Genomic DNA, 21,935 nt, shown 5'->3' with positions numbered 1-21,935 from the left:
AGTTCAGTGGCATCAAATACATTTGCAGTGTTGTGTAAACATCTCCACTCTTTGGTTCCAGAACATTTTCATCACCCCAAAAGAACACCCCGCACTCATTTGCAGTCTCTCCCCATTCCCCTCCCCCACTAGCCCATGACAACCTCTAGGCTTCTTTCTGTTTTTGTGAATTTGCCTATTCTGAACATTCCATATAAGTGGAATCATACAGTATTTGGCTTTTTGTGTCTCAGTTATTTCACTGGGCAGGATGTCCTCAAGGTTCATCCATGTTGTCACGTGTGTCATAATATTATTACTTGGCTTTTTATGGCCAAGTAATGTTCCATGTGCGGATGGACCCCATCTGTTTATCCATCATCTGTGGATGCACACCGGGTTGTTCTGCCTTTGGCCATTATAAATAGTGCAGTTATCGGGGGAGGCTGGATAGGAATGGCCCAAGGAGCTCCTACCGCCCTTCGCTCCCTCGCCGACATCATGCTCCAGTTCCTGCTTGGATTTACTTTTGGCAACCTGGTTGGAATGTATCTGGCTCAGAATTATGACATACCAAACCTGGCTAAAAAACTTGAAGACATTAAAAAGGACTTGGATGCCAAGAAGAAACCCCCTAGTCCATGATGTCAACTCCAGCACTGCCTCCAGGACCCTCGTAGACTGAGTCTGCTCTTCTTGAGGTCCTTCTTTACCATCCAAACCAAAAGCTTTTGTCTTTTTTTCCAGTCTCAACTAGACCCTGCGTTGCCTTAGACACAGATGGGGCCACAAGTTCAGAACCATCCTGACTTTTCTGACACTCTCTCCACTTCCCTTCCTCCTGCCAGCCGCTTAGGAGGTCCTAAGACTGGAATTATGGTGCTAGATTAGTAAACATGACCTTTCATTAGCAGTCTCTCCCTTAAAAAATAAATAGTGCAGTTATCAATGTTCATGCACTAGTTTTATGTAAACACCGGTTTCAGTTCTTTTGGCAGAGAGTTTGAAGGAGATTTACCAGGTCATATATGGTCCCTGGTGTTTTAAGGATTTGTTTTCTTGCTGGTGAGGCCTTGGTAATAGTCCCCATAATTAGCACCTCTTCTTTGCTCGGCTGGAAGCAGTCTCCTCCCCTCTGCTTCCCTCACTGATCTGACCTGCACGTGTCTTCTTTTCTGGGCATGAGTCCTCTGTCTGCTTCCCCCAAGGCTACACTTTGCCCCTTCCCTCCCTTATTACTGGGGGATCTGGCCCAGGGCTCTGAGGGGCCAGGCCACAGATAGGGAAATCAAGGCCCACAGGAGAAAGGGCTCTGGCCCAGCGAGAAGGAGCTGAGATGGGATGTGAGCTGAGGCTCATGGGACCTTGCATGGTTCCTTGCACCATTTCTGCCTGTCTCATATGGAACATTACCCATGGAGCAAGCCAAACAACAGGGCACTCATATCCTGTCTTCTTGGGGCTTCAGCTTTCCTCAAAGATGTTTGGCAGGATGTGACACTTTTTTGTGAAAACAAACCCCAGCTAGATTCAGCATCAGAATGGTAACCTCACATGAATTTTTCACCCTCAGTCAGAGGTGTTCAAGAGATGTCCTGGCTTGCATGGGCATGGATATGCCAGGGACTCCTCTGCAGCTCCCAGATGTACAATGGTGGAGATGTGATTGAAACCCCCAGACAGCCTCCTCGGGGCATGCATTTGGGAGGGGTCTTTGCTGTCCCCCTGCTCTCCCAAAGACGGGCAGCAACATCCTGCTCCTACACGGCTGCCTCTCTGAAGCCCCAAGGCGGCAGGGAAATGAACCCGCCTATGCAAGAGCACCGCCTTTCTGCAGCTAGCTCTGGCATTGATTGGGACTGTGGCATGTCTTTTCCTTCCTTCAGGGACCCTGGCTCCACTCAGTTGGCAGCCCTCAGCCCATCCCCCCTTCTAAGCAGCAGTGGACACTTCATAAAGATTGAACAGATCCATGGATATGACCCCCTTGGGCTCCCACAAGTGCTCCTGAAACAGTGGTGTTTGCCATTCCCCTCACTGTGCAGGTGAGGAAACTGAGGCTTCCAGTGGAACCGGGCTTATCCAAAGTTACCCACTGAGGTTGTGGGGTTTGGTATGGGTCAAGAACCAGCTCCTCTGACTCCTGCCCCAGGCATAAGTTGGCCTCCTTTCAGTAGCTCTGGGCCCGATGCCAACGCGTTCTCGGGTCCTGGACCCTCGGTGTCCCTTTGGCCATGAGCACCGGCCCCCAAGTCAGTCCCCTCTGAGTGCCTCAGGATTCTGGGGAGGACACTGTTGACTGCGTGTCTACCCTATGCTAGGTGGCCCTTGTGCATTCAGGGATGCCTGAGACAGGGACCCTGAACTAATGGAGCAGATGTTCTCATCAGGGAAATAGACTACTATACTAAAATGCTAGGTGCTATGAAGAAAAAGAATGCAGGGAAATGGAAAGGAAAAGGTCAGGGAAGATCTCTTGGAGGAGATAACATTTGAGCAGACACCTGAATAAAATGAGGGAGTAAGCCATGAGATGTCTGGAAGAAGAAATTTCCAGGCAGAAGAGCAGCAAGTGCAAAGGCCCTGAGCTCTGAACGTGCTTAGCGCATTTGAGGAAGTTGCCTAAGAACTGGCAGGGATCACAGACCTGGTCCAGCCTGAAGACACATTCAGCTTGGCCTTCATAGAATTAGCTCTCATGATGGCTTCAAAATTTTGAATTAGCGGCTAGCATTTTAAAATCCGAGATTTTTTTTAACCCATTAAAAATGCAGATTTCCAGCCTCCCTTAAGAAATCAAAGCTCTGACAACAGCAAGTCCTCATTTTAGGAATCCGGAGTCAGACAGCATCCACTCCTTTGCATCATTTTTCTTCTCACTAGCCCGAGTCCTGCAGGATTGGCATTGGGGGTCCCTAGCCAGGGTCATTTGTGCATACCACAGGATAGGGACACAGATCACTTGGGCATCATTACAGACTTTGCTTCTCTATATTTTATCTGGAAAAAAAAACTGGTAACTGAAGCATTGCAGCACTGCTGCCACCAAATAAGGCAGGACTGAGAGGTCACACAATGTTTTTTTCCTAGTTCTCTCCAGTTCCCGGCAGTTCACAGCAATTTTTCCGCCTCTGGAACGTTAGGGAGTACACTTGCCTTTTACTGTGTCTGTGCTGCCCCTAATGGTAAAATCTTAGGCAGGTTACCTTGTCACTCAGTGAAGGCATTCCACTTCTCTGTGCCTCAGTTTCCTTGTCTGAAATATGGAGGGAAATAAACACTGACCTGTCTATCTCAGGACAGAAATGGGAGAAGTCAGGGTCTTTGATGGTTTAGGGTCAACATCTTATATATTTTCAACATAGGGTCAAAGAGAGAAGATTTGGGGACATGTCAGCCTTTAGGATTAAGCCAAAGCCAACCTGGCATTCAGGGCCCAGAGATCTGGGATCAAATACACCCTGTATGCTTCCTTTCCTTCCTCCCTTCCAGCCTGGCCTTCACCTTGCATTCATTATTCAGCCCGTATCTTTGAGCACCTGTTGTGTGTCAGGGCCCTGATGGAAGTCTAGCTGTGGCCCCCACTCTCACCCACCTGGAGCTTGGCAGGTGGGAAGAGGGTGTGTGCTCCCTCCCTCTCTACCTTGGATGGCATCTCCAGCAGCAGCTGCACCTTTTCCATGGCCTCAGGTGGGGCAGTTTCCTACTGACGTTGATCACTGGTGCTCACCCCTTGCCCTCACCATCCCTAGAATCAGTTCTCTCTGAGAGACCTGGAAGGGCTCTGTTTCCTGGCTGGATCCTGCCCACTTCACCTGGTCCACATCCTGGCCACACAAACTAGAACAGAGTGTTTCTGGGTCGCTTTCCTCACCAGAATTGTGAGTGTACTGAGGATGTGGAATGGCTGCTTCCTTCCCGGGTTGGCAGAGTCCAGGAATGACATGAAGTAACACTTACATGTAGTAACCATTTCCATCTCACAATTACCCCATGAGTCGGGAACTCTATAAGCCCTTGCTGCGTTTTAACAGGTAGGTAAACTGAGGCACATGCTCTTAGCCCAGGCTCACTATACTGCCTGCACAGCTGGGCGTGGAGGAGGCACTGGCATAGGCTTTCTTGGATGGATGGATGGATGGATGAGAGAAGCAGGACTCTGTGTGTGTATGGAGGATGGGAGCCAGGCTCAAGTCCCAGTCTTGCTGGGGATTTGCACACCATTGTCTGGCCCCTGATCCGTGGCAGAGCATCCTGTACATCCCATGTTAAGCTGGAACCTTTGGCTTGGGACAGAGACCAGAATTGGGACAGCAGCCAGAGAATTGAGCCAGGTGGATGGGCTCAAGGCTTGTCCACCCAGCCCCCACCCTGGGCAGCCGGGGCCCAGTGACAGGCATGAGCTGGTCCCATAGTGAGATGGTGACAGGACTGGGATGGGGGCCCAGGTCTCCACCTCTTTTCCACCCACCCTGCTGGAAAAGGCTTGTTTCTGTCCCAAGAATAAAGATCCTTACCCCTCAGACTGTCAGCCTCTGCCACTGCCCCAGCCCAGACCCCCTTCGCCCTTGCTCCACTGTGGCCTTCTCCCCTCCTTGAATACTCCAACCTTCTTCCAGCAACAGGCTTTTGCCCTTGTTCTTACCCCAGCTTGGGAAACACCTCTCCGAGCTCCTACTCAAGCTTTAGGTTTCAGGACAGATGTCACCTCCCTGAGGAGGCCCTCCCTGATCCCTCTGTGTGCTTTAGGCACTCACATTTGGGGGCTCACCCTTCAGCATTCTTATCACTGAATGTGATTATACACCTGCATCCCCCCAAGAGCCAAGGGGCTGGGGTCAGTCCCCCTTATTCATCACAGTGCATGGCCCAGGGGCCCTGGCATACAGCAGCTACTCAATAAGTATTGAGGAATGAATGAAACCTACCAGGTACTAGGCACTGTTACGAACAGCTCCTAAGTGCTCTAATTAATTCCATTTTACAGATGAGGTGACTGAGGCTCAGGGAGGCTCACAGACCTGCCTAAGGAAGCACAGCAGGGAAGTGGTAGAAGTCAAGGGTGGAGCTGCTGCGTTGCCATGAAAATATCCATGGGCCACTGAAAGGGGAGGCCGAGAATGAAGAATGTGGTGGTTTGGGGCCCAACTCTCAGGCCTGGAGGGCTGGGTTTTCTTTCCTTCTATCCTGTTGGCATCTTCCATCTGGTGATCTCATCTCAGTGCTAGAGCCCTGCATGATGGAGCAGAGAGGGGCCTTCAACTGTCTTATCATTTGAGGGGTGACCCCACCTTGCAGAGGGGAGAACCCAGGTTCCAGGAAGACATCTGACTGTCCCAAGGGTGACAAGTGAGAAGGTCAGGGCTGCAGATACCAGCTAAGAGGGCTTGAGCTGTGAAGAGACCTCGGATGACGTCACATCTGATGATGTCATTTCAGGTCATTTCTGGAGTGGGTGGAGCCAGGGCAAGTTCATTTGGAAGAGCCAGCCCCCACACCCTGCTCTGAGCATGGCCCCCAAGCCTGGGCCTGGCCTCCTGGAGGCCTCTCAGTGTCACCCCATGTGTGCAGGGCACATCCTGCCCAAGAAGATGGGCCTGCATGTTCTGAGGTCCCAGCAGACATCCCTTCAGGTCCTAGTGTCTAGAACTGGAGCACATGCCCACCTAGCAGCAAAAGGGGCACTGGGAGGGAGATTCGTGACCCTCCAGTCTCTGGGACAGAGAAGACTGGCCCTGCCACCAGGGCCTGCTTCAACCTCTTTCTTCTGCTTCCTTGGTAGCAAATGTGATGGGCTTCAGGCCCCAGGCATAAGACTCCTCTTCATTCTTGTTTACAGAGACGTAGAGCCCTCATATCACTCAGGCTTCACTTACTTAAGAAGCAGCCTATTCTTAGGGCCAGGGGTTTGTGGAGCTCAGAGGGTCTGTTTTGTAGCTTCATCTCTGCATCCCAGGGTCTGTGGGTGAGCCGGGCAAGGCTTTCTCACAAAGGTAGCTCCAGGAACCTCAAAACGTCCCGACCTGTGGGGTCATGGGGTCTCGTTACTATTCAGAGAAAAGCTGCCCAGAGAGGCTGAGCCACTTGCCTGCAGTCACACAACGCCTGTCCTTGCTTGTGCATCATTTCCAGACCCCTCCCAGGCCCTCACTCCTTCCCTTTCCCCCTCTTTTCCCAGAAGCTTGGAACTTGGGGATTAAATGGGGCCTGAGGACTCAAATTGAATGTGCCATCCTGCCTGTGGTCACATAAGACCTTGCCTGAGGGGTCACACAGCAGTGCTCTGCAGGTGGGACTCCAAGCCAATGAGCCCATTGCCTCTGCAGGGCTGAGTCCTCAGAGGGCACCGTGCAGTACCCTGTCTGTGGAAGGAGGCAGTGCAGTGCAGTGTGGGGGATGACTAGCCTTTCAAAGTTCCTGTAACCCCTGGTCCTGTCCCTCATCAGTCTCTTGTTGTGGATGTGAGACTGGGAAGCATGATGGGCACTTGAGGGGGCAGCTAATGAGTCAGCTGGATGGCTCCAGGGTTGGCAGCCTGGAAGGTAGGCCATAGTAGGGCCTGAGAGGACTCCATTCCTGATGCCCAGCCCCATGGTGGGCACTGGGATGGTCAGATGACCTTGTCCTGGAGGAGCCAGCAGGGAGGATACTCACAGGACAGCACACAGACACTGCTAACCACACCACATGCCGCCTGGGCTTTATGTGGGCAATCTCAGGGCTGCCGTTGGGTCCCTGGTACAGCCTGGCAGGTCAGTGAGTCTAGGATATAGTAGGTCCCTTCGCCCCACCAGTAATATACATTCTCAAAAACACAGAGAAAACAAAAAGAAGAGAACAAAAACCTGGGCCTAGGGATAAACTTTGCTAATATCTGAGATGTTGCCCTCCACACACTTCTCTATACGTTAAAACACATCTTACTACTCTTCTTCCGCAATACTTGCTGTCTGCTTTCCCCACCACTGACTGTGTGGGGCACCTTCTGCGCCATCAGGTCCTTCTGTGTGGATGGCTGTCCTGCCGCACGCATGCTAGACACTGTCTACTCTTGCTGGGCATTGGGTCCTTTCCACCACTTAGCCATTAAAACAGTGCTGCTGCAGCACCCTGAGGTTACAGTTTCCATGTATCCTAATTATCTCCAGAGGGTTTGTGCACTGCTGTAAAATTCCTGGGCCACTGGGTCAGCAGGTTTCATTTACATATTGAATTTGTAATGGACACACTGTGCACAGAGCATTAGGGTATAGAGTGGATGTCTCTTGTTCTTTTTTGTCCCCCAGCCTCTCACGTCTCTCTAGGGGCAGCTACTGGATTTCTTGTGTGTCCTTCCAAAGGGATCCGTACATACACAGCATTGGAACAAAATTTTTGTGTGTGTGGTTCTTATTTTGCACAGAAAACTTAGCATGTATGAATGCTGCTCTATACATTGCTCCTTTTTTAACTTGCTATGCCTTGGAAGTTCTTATGACAGGGGAGATTGAGCCACCACGTTCTTTTTCTCACCTCTGTAACATCCCACGGTATGATGCCACTGATATTTATTGCATTAATGCCCCATGGTAAGCATCTTGGTGTCTGACCTTTTGCTCTTGCAAACAGTGAGCATCCTTGCTCAGGTGTCACTTCATACGCTTGCGAAGATATCCATGAGCTAAAGTCTTCAGTGGGCCTGAGGGTCAGTAATTTCTGGCAAGTTTGTCTAAATGGCTCTCCATGGCGGCTGTCACGCAAGCGACAGTGTGCTACATTGGGGTCGTTGACAGTCTGATGGTGACAATGGCAGGTAGATTGAATTTGATTTGCACTTTTTAGAGTCGGCAGAGGGAGGGTTGGGGCTGGAGGGAGGTACTTTTGGCCAGGCAGTCAGCTGTCATGAGCACTGACCATGCTCAGGGTAGGTATGGGACTTGGCAATATGCCAGGTACATATCGAGGGCAGGCAAAACTTCCTGAAAGATTGACTTCAGTGGGGCCTTGAGATGGATGAAGAATTTCCTCAGGTGAGAAGAAGGAAGGGCACTCAGGCAGATGAAACAGCACAGGCAAAGGCACAGAGATGTGGAAGTCAGGGTGGGTTCAGGAAGTAGTAAGGGTCATCGGTTTGGCAAGAGGGGACAAGGACAGGCTATCTCTCCAAGAGCCTCAGTTTGTCTTCTGGGAATGGGGAGCCAAGTGAGGAGAAGGAGAAGGGAGGACTTGGGGAGAAGGTGAGCAAGGGTGACCCTAACAAGAGAGGCCTGTCCCTCTTAGCAAATGAACCCAAAATGGAGCGGAGGCCGATATTTTATTCATGGCCATGCAGAGCCATCAATTACCGGTTCCTGCCACCCAGCCCGGCACCGCCTCCATCATCCTGCCATCCCAGGCTATTTTGGGCTTGGGCTTGGCCTCGAATCCCTGTCATCCAGGTCCCTCTCCCTGCCTGGAGTGGGGGGCGCTTGTCCTGTCTTGCAGTGACAGGCCAGAAGCCACAGGTCCATTTCCACTGAGCATTTGGGTAAACTGATTCAGAGAGGTGCAATGGCATGACGAGCCTCCCACCACTGAGGAGGACCAGGGCTTTTATTTCCCCCATGCAGCCCCTGAGGCAGGTAGGGGGATGTTATTCCCACTTGACCCATGGAAGACCACGGGTTCCAGGTGAAGGCCCAGATCACATAGTGAGCCAGGACAAAGCTAAAGTTGGAGCTGCTTTCCAGCTGACATCACTTTTCCTAAGCTCTCTGTGCACACCAAGCTGCTTCTGGGAAATGGGCATTTCAGGCCCCCACTAGAGCCCACCTTCAGTGCTACTCCCTCACTCATTCCACAAACACCCTAAAGGTCTCTGCTGTACTCACCCCATGCTGGCCACTGAGGCCACTGAGAGGGGCAACTCCTGGGCACTGCTGGGGCCTGAGAATGTCCCACCCCATCGCTCGCTGCTCATCATAATTGGTATATCATAAGACCCCGAAGGGAGGGGTGAGCAGCCCCAAAATCCCAGAACCTCAGGGGTCCTGGCAGAGCTCTCTCAGAGGACCAAGTAGAAGCCCCAGGCTCAGAGAGAAAGGAAATCCACCCAAGGTCACACAGCATGGCACTGATGGGGAGGGAAGATGGCAAAGAGAAGGAGCACATATTAATTTATTATTACTCTGTGCCTGTGGCTTTCCTGCTGCACCTCAGTTAATCCTCAAGACAACTCCAGGTGGTCTTGATGATGACACTGAGCCACCCCCTAGAGCAGTGACCGCCCCACCTGGGGCTCCTTCCCCAAGACCAGGGGCTGAGAGGAGTCAGAAAAAACAAGGAAACAAATGCAGTGACCCTTGGTACCAAGCATCCCTCCTGCTGCTTGGAGAGGCAATGAGTGAGCACAGCAACAGGAACCCGGGAAGCCTCGTCAGGCTTCTCAAAGCGGGGCTCCCCTGGGCTCCCAGGGTGGCTGAAGCACTTACTACACACCAGGTGTGGGCCCATCACATCCCCACATTTCTGAGGAGAAGCCAGAGGCTTGAGCTGTGAGCTTCACAGCAAGTCCTCACCCATATGGTCTCACAGAGATGGCAGCAGGCATTGAGATGCCTTGTTGGTCCCGGAGCTGTGCTCCAGAGGCCAGCGTGGCTGGAGAAGAGTGGACAACGGGCAGGAGGTGCGAGGTAGCCAGAGGGCTCGGGTGGATCGGGAGGGTCTTGTTGCAGGGCCCTAGTTGTACACGATCTCCTGTGTGACCCCAGGCAGAGGGCAGGAAGGGTCCACCTGCTGCTGACCCCCTTATCATACTAGCCCAGAGGTGCATAGGTGAGCCAGGAATTTACACTGATCCCTCGAGACTCCCTGCCTTCTGAACTTTTTCCATGAGGGCGTGTCACTAGGTTCTGTGGGGCTGTGCCGGGTACCTAGTGGGCTCCCACCTTTAGTCCCAGGAATCTTAGAGGAGACTCAGGGTATGTGTGGGAGAATAGGGGTGCAAATTCCTCTCTGTTGCAGTCATGAGAACCCTCCTTAAAGGGCTTGGGGAGAGGGCCCTCAGGGATGCCTCTGCCTCCATGCCCCTATCAAAGCACACTCTGCTTTCTGCACTCCTACTCACTCCACATGCCACTGGCCCAAGGTGACTCCTTGTGAAGCCTGGCCTTCAGGGCTTAGGGAATCATGATAGAGCAGTCCTGTCTCTCCCCACCCATCTCCTGCTCCAGCAGGTGACGAGCCAGCCAGCAGGGGTTGAAAGCTGGAGTCAGATCAGACACACTGTTTTTTCTCTGCCACCCACTAGCAGAGAGACAACCTCTCTAAGCCTGTTTCCTATCTTTAAAGTGGAGCTGAGGCATCGATTGGTGTGAGAAGTTGTGTGTGAGGCATGTGCTGGGCACACATGTCCTTTCCTTGAGTTCCATCTGCCAGGGCCCCAACCTGCTCAGGCAGGCTCAATCCCTGGCCAGGCTGGAAGCCTCCACTTCCACCCCACCACTCTTCTCTGATTCCTGCCCAACCGGTAGCCATAACTGCCTTGGCCAGTGGCCTGGTCCCCATTCAATCACTAGGATAGCCTGGGTCCTAGCCACCCTCCATGGAGACCCTCTTGGATTTCCAAGACCTTCTGATCTCCCGCCACCCCAAGTCTAGATGTGGAAAGCCAGATCCTTCCCATGGGATGCGTGGATCCCTGTGGGGGCCCCTGGTAAACAGTTGTCACGTTTCCACTTGCACACCTACAGCAACAGGAAGCCCACTGCTACCAAGTAAGCAAATAGCACATTTTGGGGCCAAGTTTTGTTCCAAGCCCTTTGTTCACAGCCGGTCTGTGCCAGTGTGGCCTTGCATGCTGGAGAATATATCTAGACCCTTGTGTATTGATTGGTCCCTTCCACCACCAGCCCTCTCCGTCAACCACAGCTTCCATGACCTGTCACAGGGCCCTGCTCCTACTGGCCATGCCCAAGTTGTGGTTTTGACCTGTCATAGCAACCCCATACGGGCCCCATTTTCCAGACATGAGCATGGAGGCCAAGACCTGGCTCAAGGTCTGCTGACTATGGGGGACCTGCTTGGGGCCAGGCCTGAGAGACTCTGAAGTTCACTCTGGGCTCTCCAGGGGCTGCCCAACCCCACTCTCCACTCCCTCCACACTCAACCTCATTGCTGCATTTACAGATGAGCAAACTGAGGTTCAGAAGGTGAGGAGGCAGCCTGAGGGCCAAGGAAGCAAAAAGCCAAGCTGGTGGAGTGACTGCTGTGTCTTTCCCACAGTCCAGGGGCCTGGGCTATTCCTCCTGCCTGACTGCCCTGGCTTCATGATTGTGTATGGGCCCACTACCCCACTCTCTCTGGGCAGCAGGGACTAGAGGAGGCCTTACAGGAGCTGTTGAGAAAGCCAAGTGTCATCCGGAGAGAGGAGCCCACAGGCCCTGCACACGAGTGCGCAGATTGACCCTGCTGCCCAGAAGCAGCTGATGGATGAGGTCATGGTCTCTACCACCATTTCTACTCACCAGGGAGAATGGGGAGGTCACCAGGGATAGGCTTGGAGGCAGGAGGCCAGTGCCAATGCTGAGGCCCTTCCCTGAGGCCACCCCCTCTGAGCTTCAGTCTTCCCATCTGGGAAAGGAGTATGTTCTCACAGCTGGTATGGGGAAAGCATGCCAGGCCTGGCCGGTCATCCCAGCACCCTGTGTCTTGCTTCTTCCCTTCCTGACCCCGAGCACTGCCTGAGCCATCCCGTTTTCCATTGGTGCACTGGCACATTTATCGGTTGTCTTCCCTGGAATGTCACCTCAAGGAGGACAGAGACATCGCCTGACTTTGCTCGCCTTCCCAGTGCCCACAACATCGGCTGGCATGTAGTAGGTGCTTAAGGGGAGAAGAAGAAGGAAGGACATTATTGAATGAATGAATTTGATGAATGAATGATTGTCAGTTTCCCGCTCACTGACTTTTGGCTCCCTAAACCCTTTCTATATCAGTCTTCCCTATTTATTCTATGACACTTATTTGGCACCTACTGTGTGCCAGGCCTTGTGAAAGGGGCTCAGGAGCCAGTGGTGCCAGAGCAATGACCCTGGCCTTATGGAGTTGGCATTCGAGTTGGGAGATTGACAAATATCAGGTGGCAATAGGTGTGTTGGAAAAATAAGGCAGAGAAGAGGGGCCCATACTGCTGGGGGAGAGGGGCTGCACTTTTAAATCCAGTGGTCCAGGAAGGCCTCCCTGAGAAGATGATAGCTGAGCAAAGACTTGAAATGGGTGAAGGATTAAACAAGAAGCCATTTGAGAAAGAGCGTTCCTGGCAGAGGAAACAGCAAGGGCAAAGGCCCTGAGGTGAGACTGTTTCTGGCATTTTTACCTCAGGAAGTGGCAATTCCTCACTTTCCCTCATCCCTACACCCAGCCCCTCAGTAAATCCTGCAGGTTCTACCAGCTGAATTCCAAATCCAACCACTTTCTCTGCCTCCACTGTGACCATCTTTGCTCAACTAGGCTAGAGTAGTGACTGCCTCATGGCCTCACTGAACCACACTTTCCCGTCTAACATCTGCTTTGCAATAGCAACTGGGGGATAGTTTAAAGCACAGAAGAGACCATCTTTGCAGCTACGTGGAAAAGTTTTTTGGTTACACCTGGAGTTACAGTAGGACCCAGCAATTTCACTCCTGGTTATAGTCTCAAGAGAAATGAAAAGAGGCATCCAAACAAGTACAGGTGCACACATGTTCATACAGAAATAGTCAGTCACCCCAAGTAGGAAACAACTCTAATGTTCATCAATGGATGCATGGATAAACAAAATGTGGTGGGTTTATTCCAATACAATAGAATATTATTCAGTCATAAAAGTGAATGAAGTTCTGATACATGCTATTACATGTGCAAACCTTGAAGACATTACACTAAGCAAAGAAAGCCAGATACAAAAGATCACATACCATATGATTTCATTTATACAGAATGTCCAGAATAGGCAAATTCACAGAGACAGAAGTTAGATCTTTAGTTGTCAAAGGCTGGGGTGGAGGGGAGTTGGGAGTGACTATTTAAAGGAAGTGGGGTTTTCTTTTGAGATGATGTAAACATTTCAGTTCACACGTCCATCCATTTATCCATCCATCCATGCACCTACCCATCCACCCACACATCCACTCACCTATCCATCCATCTATCCTTCCATCCATTCACAAACGTATTCATCCATCAATTATTCATCCCTCACAACCCACCTGCTCACCCCATCCAATTGTCCATTCTTCCCATACACACTCTCACCTATCTGTTCACTCCTCCATCTGTCCACATGTTCATCTGTTTTCTGTCTTCATCATTTACTGCATCTGTTTCTGCATTCATCTCTTATCTCCAGAGATTTTTCTAGCATCTGACTCCAACCTGCTCAGCACAAGTCCCCTCTTCACCTCCCAATGCTGACTGATCCAACCCAAATTTCAAACCAAATGATGCTTCAAGGCCCTGCGAAGCTCTTGTCTCTCCTCTTACTTTTCCCACTCTTGATCCTAGAAGTTAGTTGGCCCCAGGCACTGTGCCTACTGTGCCCAGTGGGTGAGATGTTCCCAGCTTACCCCTGTGTTCCTGAGGGTCTATGACTGGGGTCCTACTGCCCAAAGAAGAGAGGTGAGCCATGATTACAGGGTCTGGAAAGGAGGAGATAAATAGGAACAGATTGATGCACTGGGCCTCAGTTTCCCTGCCTGTAATGAGGGGATGAACAGTGATGGCCTCCCCCAACATTCTAAGGCGGTTCCCTAAGCTGCCTGAGTGCCATCGTGGGGAAGGGTTGCTTTGCTCTTCCCTTCCTTCCCTGTCACTTATCTACTTAACAGACCTGAGAACCTTGGTCCAGGAAGAGAGGGCCTGCTGCAGGAGGGACATCTGTTAACAGCCCTTGGGGAACCAGGGGTCACCAGATTGCAGCTGTAAGGCCATTAGCAGTCCATCAACCCCATTTCCCACTCTCCCTAACCCCCCACTTTACCTCAGGACCTGCCCTGTACTTCCTGGCAGAGCTTCTGGCCCCTCACACCAACCCCAGCAGGCCTCAGAGGCCTCTGTCAATGGTCACGGTGCAGTCAGCTGGTGCCTGGTCAGAGCTGTGGAGGACAAAGGTGAGGGAGAGCCTGGCAGATGTGACACCATTGCTGGACCCACTGAGCAGGTGGTGAGCACACGTAGAGAGGTATGTCCCATGGGGCAGCAACCTAATACGAAGTCCCCTCTGTCCCTTTGCCAAACAAGAGTAGTGAACCGTTCTCTGCTTTCTCCCCCAAGCCTATGTGAAGCACACTTCACTCAGGAGGAGCTGTACCAGGTCAGTCAGTCAATGAATAAACATCCACTGAACTAACAAACATCAGAACTTGGGCAGGAGGACCCAGACTTAGACTCTCCTAACTGCAGAATTCATTCACTCACCAATAAACATTTACTGAGCACCCATTCTATGCTATGCCCTGGGACGCAGCAGTGAAAGAGGCAAGCATCCAGTGGGGAGACGGAGAATGAACATGTGAAGAAATGAATTAGACAATTTCCTTAAGGATAGTGCCATGCAGGAGATCAAGCCCAGTCACGTGAGACAAAGGTGGGGTGGCCACCGGAGAGAGGAAGAGAGAGGTGAGAGAGGACATAGTGGAGGGAATAGGGGCCCTAGGAGTTTGGATTCTTCTTGTTATGCAAAGGACAGCTGTTGGAGGGACATGACTTGCCTTAAATTTCACAGGATGCCTCTAGCTGTCCTTGGGGTGGAACAGGGGCAGCAGGGAGGCCCATGAAGAGGCTACTGCATGTGTCCTGGCGAGCCAGATGATGGCTCTAACCCGGCTGGGAGAGTGGAGAGGTGGGGATGAATTTGGATCTGCTTGGAGTCTGAGTCACCAGGAATTAGAATCCTCATGAATCTTAGAATTAGACTCCTCTAATTAGAACTAGAATGAGAAGCATTAGAATCCTGGCATTAGAAGCTGGCAGGAAGCTCAGGGGAACCGGATCCATTTCCTATGGCTTCAGCAACCCAGCCCCTCCTCAGCCTCTGCCTGAAGAGCACCTGCCCCCGCCCCCCACCCGACCCAAATATATTAGTGGCCTTAAAGGGCCAGCTGCTGAAAGACTACATCCCCCAGTGTCTCTCTTGCAAGGGCAGCCACGTGACCTAGTCTGTCCCATGCTAAGGGCTTCACAATGTTACTTTATTTGCTTCTCAGGAGGACCTGATAAGACATATGCCATTATTCTCCCCATTTCACAGATGAAGAAACTGAGGCTCAGAGAGGGACTAGATCCTGCCTCCCCTCAGGGCTCGGCCTTGGGGTAGATAGAGCTGGAGAGGAGAGGAAAGGTCTGGCAGAAAGAGCAGTGCCTGACCTAGTATTTTTAGTTGGCTGCCTGCCCTGCCTGCCAGGTGAGGGGAATCAAAGACGGTCTTCATGGGAAGATGAACATAAAGTGATGTCTTAATTGGGATTCTAAAAGAGAAAAACTGTTACAAGTGCTCAATGACTTTATAATGAGCTTACCAGTGCAAGGAGAGAGCCACAAACATTTGCAAAGCTAAAATACGTGTGTGTGATGCTGATGTTGGGGGTGGGGGGAGGGATGGAGGTTCTTTTCCTGGTTGTGAAGAGTCTGCTCAGTGTCTGTGCCAGGAAGGTCCTTTTGTCTCAGAATTCACTCACCTGATGAGCCACTGCTGGAGGAATTTCAGGCATTGTGGGGGACTCTTTGGTGAGGATCCAGAAGCTCCTTGCCCCTGCTAGGTGGGCAAGGGACACAGATGTAAAGAGTTGGGCTGTTGCAGGTGGGGAAAGAGAGACATGTTGGAAGGAGAGACCTACATTTACCTGCCTGGGTCATCACTAGCTCAACACTCTCTGTGGCTCCGCATCACCCTCCTGTAACATCCCAGCTCCGCTGGCCGAGGTGGTCCTCCATGACTTGCCCTGCTGACTCCCCTTAGGCCCTCCCTATGTCCCCACAAAGAGCCACTCTCATTCTAAGCCAGACCTGACAGGTTCCTCCTCCAGGCCTTTGCCCAGGCAGTTCTTGCTGCCTGGACCACCGCCTTTGCTTTTTTCCACAGCAAAAGAACTTTCTGTGGTCTTCCAGGGCCTGGATCGACTTTCTCCTCAGTAAACCATCTTGTGTATATCACATGCCGCAGGCAGTCTCTCTGTGTCCTTGGCTACCTTGGTTAAATCAGTCCCAGTTAGTTCCTCTATTCAATGGGGGTCAGAGTGAAATTTAGGAATTTTGAACTGCCAGAGCTGGGAGGGACCAGGATCTCCCATGCACAGACAGAGGTCATAGGTCTGGAGAAGTTTTCCAGAGGGTCTGGCAGAGATGAGACACTCCCAGGCTCTCTGCCCCACAGAGCCTGGCCCTTGGCATGTGGTCTGGGCCAGCGAGCAAAGCAGACATTACTGTTACCATTTTACACTTAAAAATTTTAATTTCAAACTAATTTTTAAAAACATGATTTTGTCTTCACAAGTATATCTGAAAATGGAACAGTGGCTGGGAAATGGGAACCAGATGGAGAACAATTGCTGGGGGCTCTCAGGAGCTGGCCCCAGGGGCCTCCACTTCTCCATCTGTGAAATGGAGATGCTAATTTTCCCATGGTTCTGTGGCGATGAGGCCTGCAGGAAAGGCTGTGCTCCTATCACAGAGGCTCGGGATCCTGACAGTGGCTGTAATGTCCTGGGGGAGGGGGTGGGTGGAAGTGGCCTTCCCTGGGGCCCTTCCTAACATCCCACCCTGGCCCAGGATCAGGGGTTTGATGCCACTGGAAGCAGTAGGAAAGGAGCAGGCAGATGGAGCCTGGGAGGAAGGAAGGCTGTCCTGAGGCCCATGGTAGCTAACAACTGAAGCGGGAGGCTGCCAGGGGCCCCCACAGCCTGTAACCTTGGGACAGTGTCTCAGTTTACAGGTGGGCAGTGGAGACCTCAGAGGTCAGGGAAGAGAAGAAGGGAGAGGAGGAAAAGCAGAGACTCTTAGCCTCTGTCCTCGTTCATTCATTTACTCATTTATTCATTCATTCATTCCTTTGTTCATTTATTCTCTTGCTCACATCACCCTCTTCTTCCTTCCCTTCTTTATTTCAGTAAATAGTCCCCCTATGTGTGCCAGGCTGCATGTTGAGTGTTGGGGACAATGGGACAGACATTGGCTCTGCCCTTAGGCTCTTCCAGTCAGGATGGGGAGGCAGGCATCTTCCAGGCACTGTGCATGAGAACCCACAGTTACAGCCACCAGCCACCCTGAGGGTCTTGGGGGAAGAGTGGAGGGGCCTTGCCAGCCAGGCTCACTTATCTGCCCCAGAGGCCTCTCCTGCCTCCCTTTTGAAACCTAAGTCCGCGTAGGTCACCCTTCTGCTCAAAACCTTCCCCTGGCTCTCCTCTCCCTCGGAGACCAAGACAAAGGCTCCCTAAAGCCTCAAGGCTCTGCATGACACCCTTGTCCCTATTCCCTCTGCTCAGCCTGGGAATCTGCTGGAATTCACCAGACAAGTCCTACCTCATGGCCTTTGCACATGCTATTCTCTCTGCCTGAGCTGCTCTTCCTCCAGATAGCGTTATGGCTCCTCCCTCAACACCTTCAGGACTTTCTCAATGAAAAGTTTTTAGCCTAAAATTGCAACCCTCCTACTCTGCTTTATTTTTCTTCATAACACTTGACATTCTGATTCCTTACTCAGCTTGTTTATTCCCTGTCTCCTGACAAGCGCAGGGATTCTGTCTGTCTTGTTCATTGTTCTGTCCACAGAAGCTGGCACAGTGCTTGGCACACAGTGGGTATCCAACAAATATTACTTGAATGATGGATTGGTTGGTTGGTTGGTTGGTTGATTGGTTCGTTGGATGCCTACAGTTACCCTGCTTCCGTCTGGACTTGGCTGGAAAAGAGTGTGAAGGGCTAAGAATGGGCAGCTGCCCTCCCTCCTCCTCTGCCCTACTCCTCCACCACGTAAGCCCCAAGGCCTCTGTAGGGTACTATGTAAAAGGTGAAGACCCAGCTAAGCTTGAAGTTTGGGTCTGACTCTGTCAGCAGTGGGAGGCAGAGAGAGGGTTTGTACTGGAAAGGTTGGGGTCAGATGCTAGAAAAATCTCTGGCTATGAGAGATGAGTGAGGAAGCTGATGCTATAAATGATGAAGAAAGGAAACAGATGGATATGTACATGAATCCAGGTGGATGGAAGGATGATGGATGGATGGATGGATGGATGGATGGGTAGAAGACGTATAGATGGACAAATGGATAGAAGACTGGATGAGTAAGTAGATGGGTAGACAGATGAGTAGATGAATAAATGGGTTGATGGATAGATAGACAGATGGGCAAATGAATGAATGGGTCAATTGATGGGTGGTCAGATAAGTGGACAGATGGCTAGGATGATGATGATGATGATGATGATAAAAAGCACCTATTATGGGCCAGCTGAATGGCACGTTGGTTAAGAGTTGGCTTGGGATGCCAGCTGTGAGCAGCAGAGCCCTGGTTCGGATCTTACATTGGGGCCAGTGATGCTGCGTCCTCTACAGCTAAGATGGTGAACAACAGCTCGACCTGGAGCTGGGCTGCCATGAGTTGCCGGTGACGGCGTAAGCTGCAGTGAGGCTGCAGAGGGCTGCCGTAAAGCTACCGTGAGTGGATGGCAGCTGGCGTGAGCAGCCGGCAGCCGGCATGAGCTGCCAAGAGTTGCCATGAGCAGTCGTCCAGTGGCTGGCAACCGATCTGCCTCATCTGGGAAGAACACAATGATAATACCAACATGGGCCAGTGAAGCAACGTCCTCCACAACTAGACTGAAGAACAAAAGGACAGCAACTTGTCTGTTCCCCTCCCCCAATTCCCTAATAAAATCTTTTTTTAAAAAAAGCACCTATTAGTTATTGAATGTGTCCCGAATGCCCTGCCTGCACTTCACATACTCAACCTAATTCCCATTATAATCTGAGGGAGGGATTTATGTCTCCATTTTACAGATGGAAAAACTGAGTCTCAGATGTGGAATGACTTATTAAGGCCCACAGTTGAGGAGAGGTTGAGACCAGATTCGTACCCAGGTCAGCTTAGCCTTCAAGGCTGCCTTGATCTTCAGGACTGACTGGGTCCCCACCACATGAGTGGCCACCTTTTAGTGGCAGGCAACCTGTTTTGGCATCTCCGAAGCTCCTACCAGCTAGCCCCTGTGGGAGGAGGTCTCTGTCAAGATCTATTGGCTCCAATCTGATCTTTACAGCTACATTTGGCCCCAGAGGAGTAAGACAATGGGAGCAGCTCACCCATAATCCTCCACACTGGTACTGGGTGTCCCCACCTATGGGGGAGGGGGTGTGGGTAGGAGGGCAGCTAGCATGATTCACTGCAGACAAAGGGAGCCCCATGATTCTCAGGGTCTGTGCTCTAGTCTACCCCTCTGACCCAGGGCACACTGCTCTGAGCCTCGTTGCCCAAAGGGTAAACGGGTGTCCTAATGTCCAGCTGTCTCACCAGATGTTGGGAATGTACAGTGAGATGAGGAATGTAAAGTGATTGGCACATCATATGTACTCAGCTTCTACTGATGATGATTCCAACCAGCTCCGCCATGTCCTTGCAGGAGACCCTGGGCAAGTCACTTCTCTCTGAACCTTAGTCCTCTTCTCCTTAAAATTGGGAAATGGATCCCTACCTTGGAGCTCTGTTAAGATTCTATTCTTTAAACAAAGCTTTATTTTCCCCAAGCATGTTCTAGGTACTAGGAATACAGCAGTGAATAAAACAGACAAACATTCCTGCATTTGGGAAAGGCAATTAACATAAATAGGTAAAGTACACACCATATTACGTGAGGATAAGTGATATAGAAAAAAATAAAGCAGGGGAAGGGACAATGGAGTGGGTGAGGGGTACTATTTTAAATACAGTATCCAGAAAGGCATACCCCCAAGAAGGGTCAGAGGCTTGAGGTTGGCAAAAAGTGAGCCATGCAGAGGGAGAAAGAGCATCCTGGCAGAGGGAGTAGGAAATGCAAAGGACCTGGGGTAGGCAGGACCTGGTATGTTGGAGGAATAGCAAGGAAGTGTGAGGAGAGGGACAGGAAATAAGATCACAGAGGCAATGAAGGCCTTGAGACTGTGACTGAGCTGGGTGGGTTTGGAGCAGAGGGTTTTCACAAATTCCTAAGGCTGTGGTGTAAGAGGAAGGGGCTGCTTCTTTCCAGCGGAGCCTTTCTCCTGGGCCCTTCAGGGGCTCAACCCTGCCTTCCCTACCCTCTGCTCCATCTCATCCCTGGTTGCCCTTGTGGAGACTCCAGAGAGCTGGTGGTAGTCCCAGACCAACCCCCAGGCACAGGCTAGCATTAGGAACACAAGAGCTTGGGGGGCACAGGCTGGGAGATAGCCCCGGACCTGAGACCCCAAACCGGAGCTCCCGGCTCCAAACATAGGAGGCTGTGGATGGGAAGGAAGGCATGTGTCAGGAAATGGCACCAAGCCCACATTACTGCCAATGTCACCTCTAAAAACTTTATCTTTTCTATTTGGAAAGTTTGTGGTCCAAGTTTTTTCCATGGCAGAAACCCCTAAGGATGTTCATAGCACAGCCAGACTTAAACTGAAATAATAGCAAAATGATAAAATAGTTTTAATAGCAAAATGATAAAAATCCATTTCAACCTTCCCAAATGATGCTGGGGGTGGAGGTATTTCTGAATTTCAGAGTCCCTGAGATTGGTGAGGCTGAAAAGGGCCTCTCCCTGGGACAGGGAGCCCAGTGGTAGGGGCAGTATCAGCCTCGCCCATAGTGAGCTATGTGCTGACACAGCCCTAAATTCCCCATCTTGCTTCCCTCACTGCACCCATTTTGTGCCTAAGCCCTGGCTCTGCCAAAGGCCCAGGAGGGATCCCAGGACAATGTGCCCTGGCTCTGGCACTGACCTTGTGGCCGTGCCTGGATAGGTCTGATCTCTGCACACTCCCTCCATCCCCCCAACACACCGGACAAGCTGAACGGAGCCCCCATCCAGACATTTCCAGGGCTGCTGCTCAGGGATGGAAGGGCCTTGGCTACTTGCACACCTCTTGTGATATGGCACACCTCTTGTCACTACCTCCCAGAGCAGTCATGCCTGGCTTTGAGCTGCTCAGATCTTAGGAAAGGTTGTTCTTTCTTCTGCATTAGTGCAGAGAGGCTGAGCTTTGGCCTCCAAGAAACCTCGGTTCCATTAGCCACGCACACCCCAGTTCTTAACACCAGCCTGTGTTCTTACTGCCCTTTCTGCTCCCATTCTGGACCTTTAGGCACAAGAGACTGGGGGGAACTTAGATCCTGAAACTACTTTCCTCTGGAAAGGGAACACCATTCAGTGGTTAGGAGCATTACTCTGCAGTTGACCACTTCATGGCTATGTGACCTTAGGCTTAACATCTCTGTGCTTCTGTTTCCCTCATCTGTCAAACGGCTAAATGTTCTAATTGGGGGAATGAAGATCTGGTTGGAGAGGCTGCCTGGGGAATTTGGTGCATTGGTCCCAGGGATGAGCTGAAACACCCTGAGGTCTTCAGGCTTCCCCAAGAGGCAGGATATTCCGGGCCCCCGTGTTCAGCCAAGCTCCCAACTTTGGGGATTTGAGGAGGAGCTGCTTTCTTCATGTGTCTCACCTCCCCCATTCAAGAGCCCCAAGGGGACAATCCTGTGCCCTCACCTCCCACCTCCTGTCTTGCTCTCCCAGCTCTTCTTGTCACTCCTCCCCCTCCTCATCTTTTGAGTGCCAGTTTCAGGGGGTGGAGATGGTGGGCTTGCAGGGGCTTTTGGAGTGACCAGAGATTTGGCCAGGGTGCTGGGGAGGGATTGAGCCTGCAGCTGGTGGTGAGAAGGCTCTCTGGGCAGACTTGGAAATTCGTGCTCCAGGAGTGAAGGCATGAGGCCTCCCCAGAGTATGAGGGGGGCAAAGGCACCTGCAACTACAACGCCT

General features: G+C 51.5%; 1 protein-coding gene across 1 annotated transcript; it reads left to right on the top strand.

Moving 5' to 3' along the window:
* The first annotated feature begins 445 nt into the window (after positions 1-445).
* LOC109390327 (uncharacterized protein C7orf73) lies at positions 446-702 on the top strand. Its single transcript, XM_019656645.1, has one exon. It carries the CDS (start codon positions 481-483, stop codon positions 622-624), a length of 144 nt encoding a protein of 47 aa, XP_019512190.1. The 5' UTR covers positions 446-480; the 3' UTR covers positions 625-702.
* Positions 703-21,935: the final 21,233 nt, after the last annotated feature.

Source organism: Hipposideros armiger, unplaced genomic scaffold, assembly GCF_001890085.2.
Source record: "Hipposideros armiger isolate ML-2016 unplaced genomic scaffold, ASM189008v1 scaffold_264, whole genome shotgun sequence".
NCBI lineage: Eukaryota > Metazoa > Chordata > Mammalia > Chiroptera > Hipposideridae > Hipposideros > Hipposideros armiger.
This window is presented reverse-complemented; position numbering and strand designations above follow the sequence as displayed.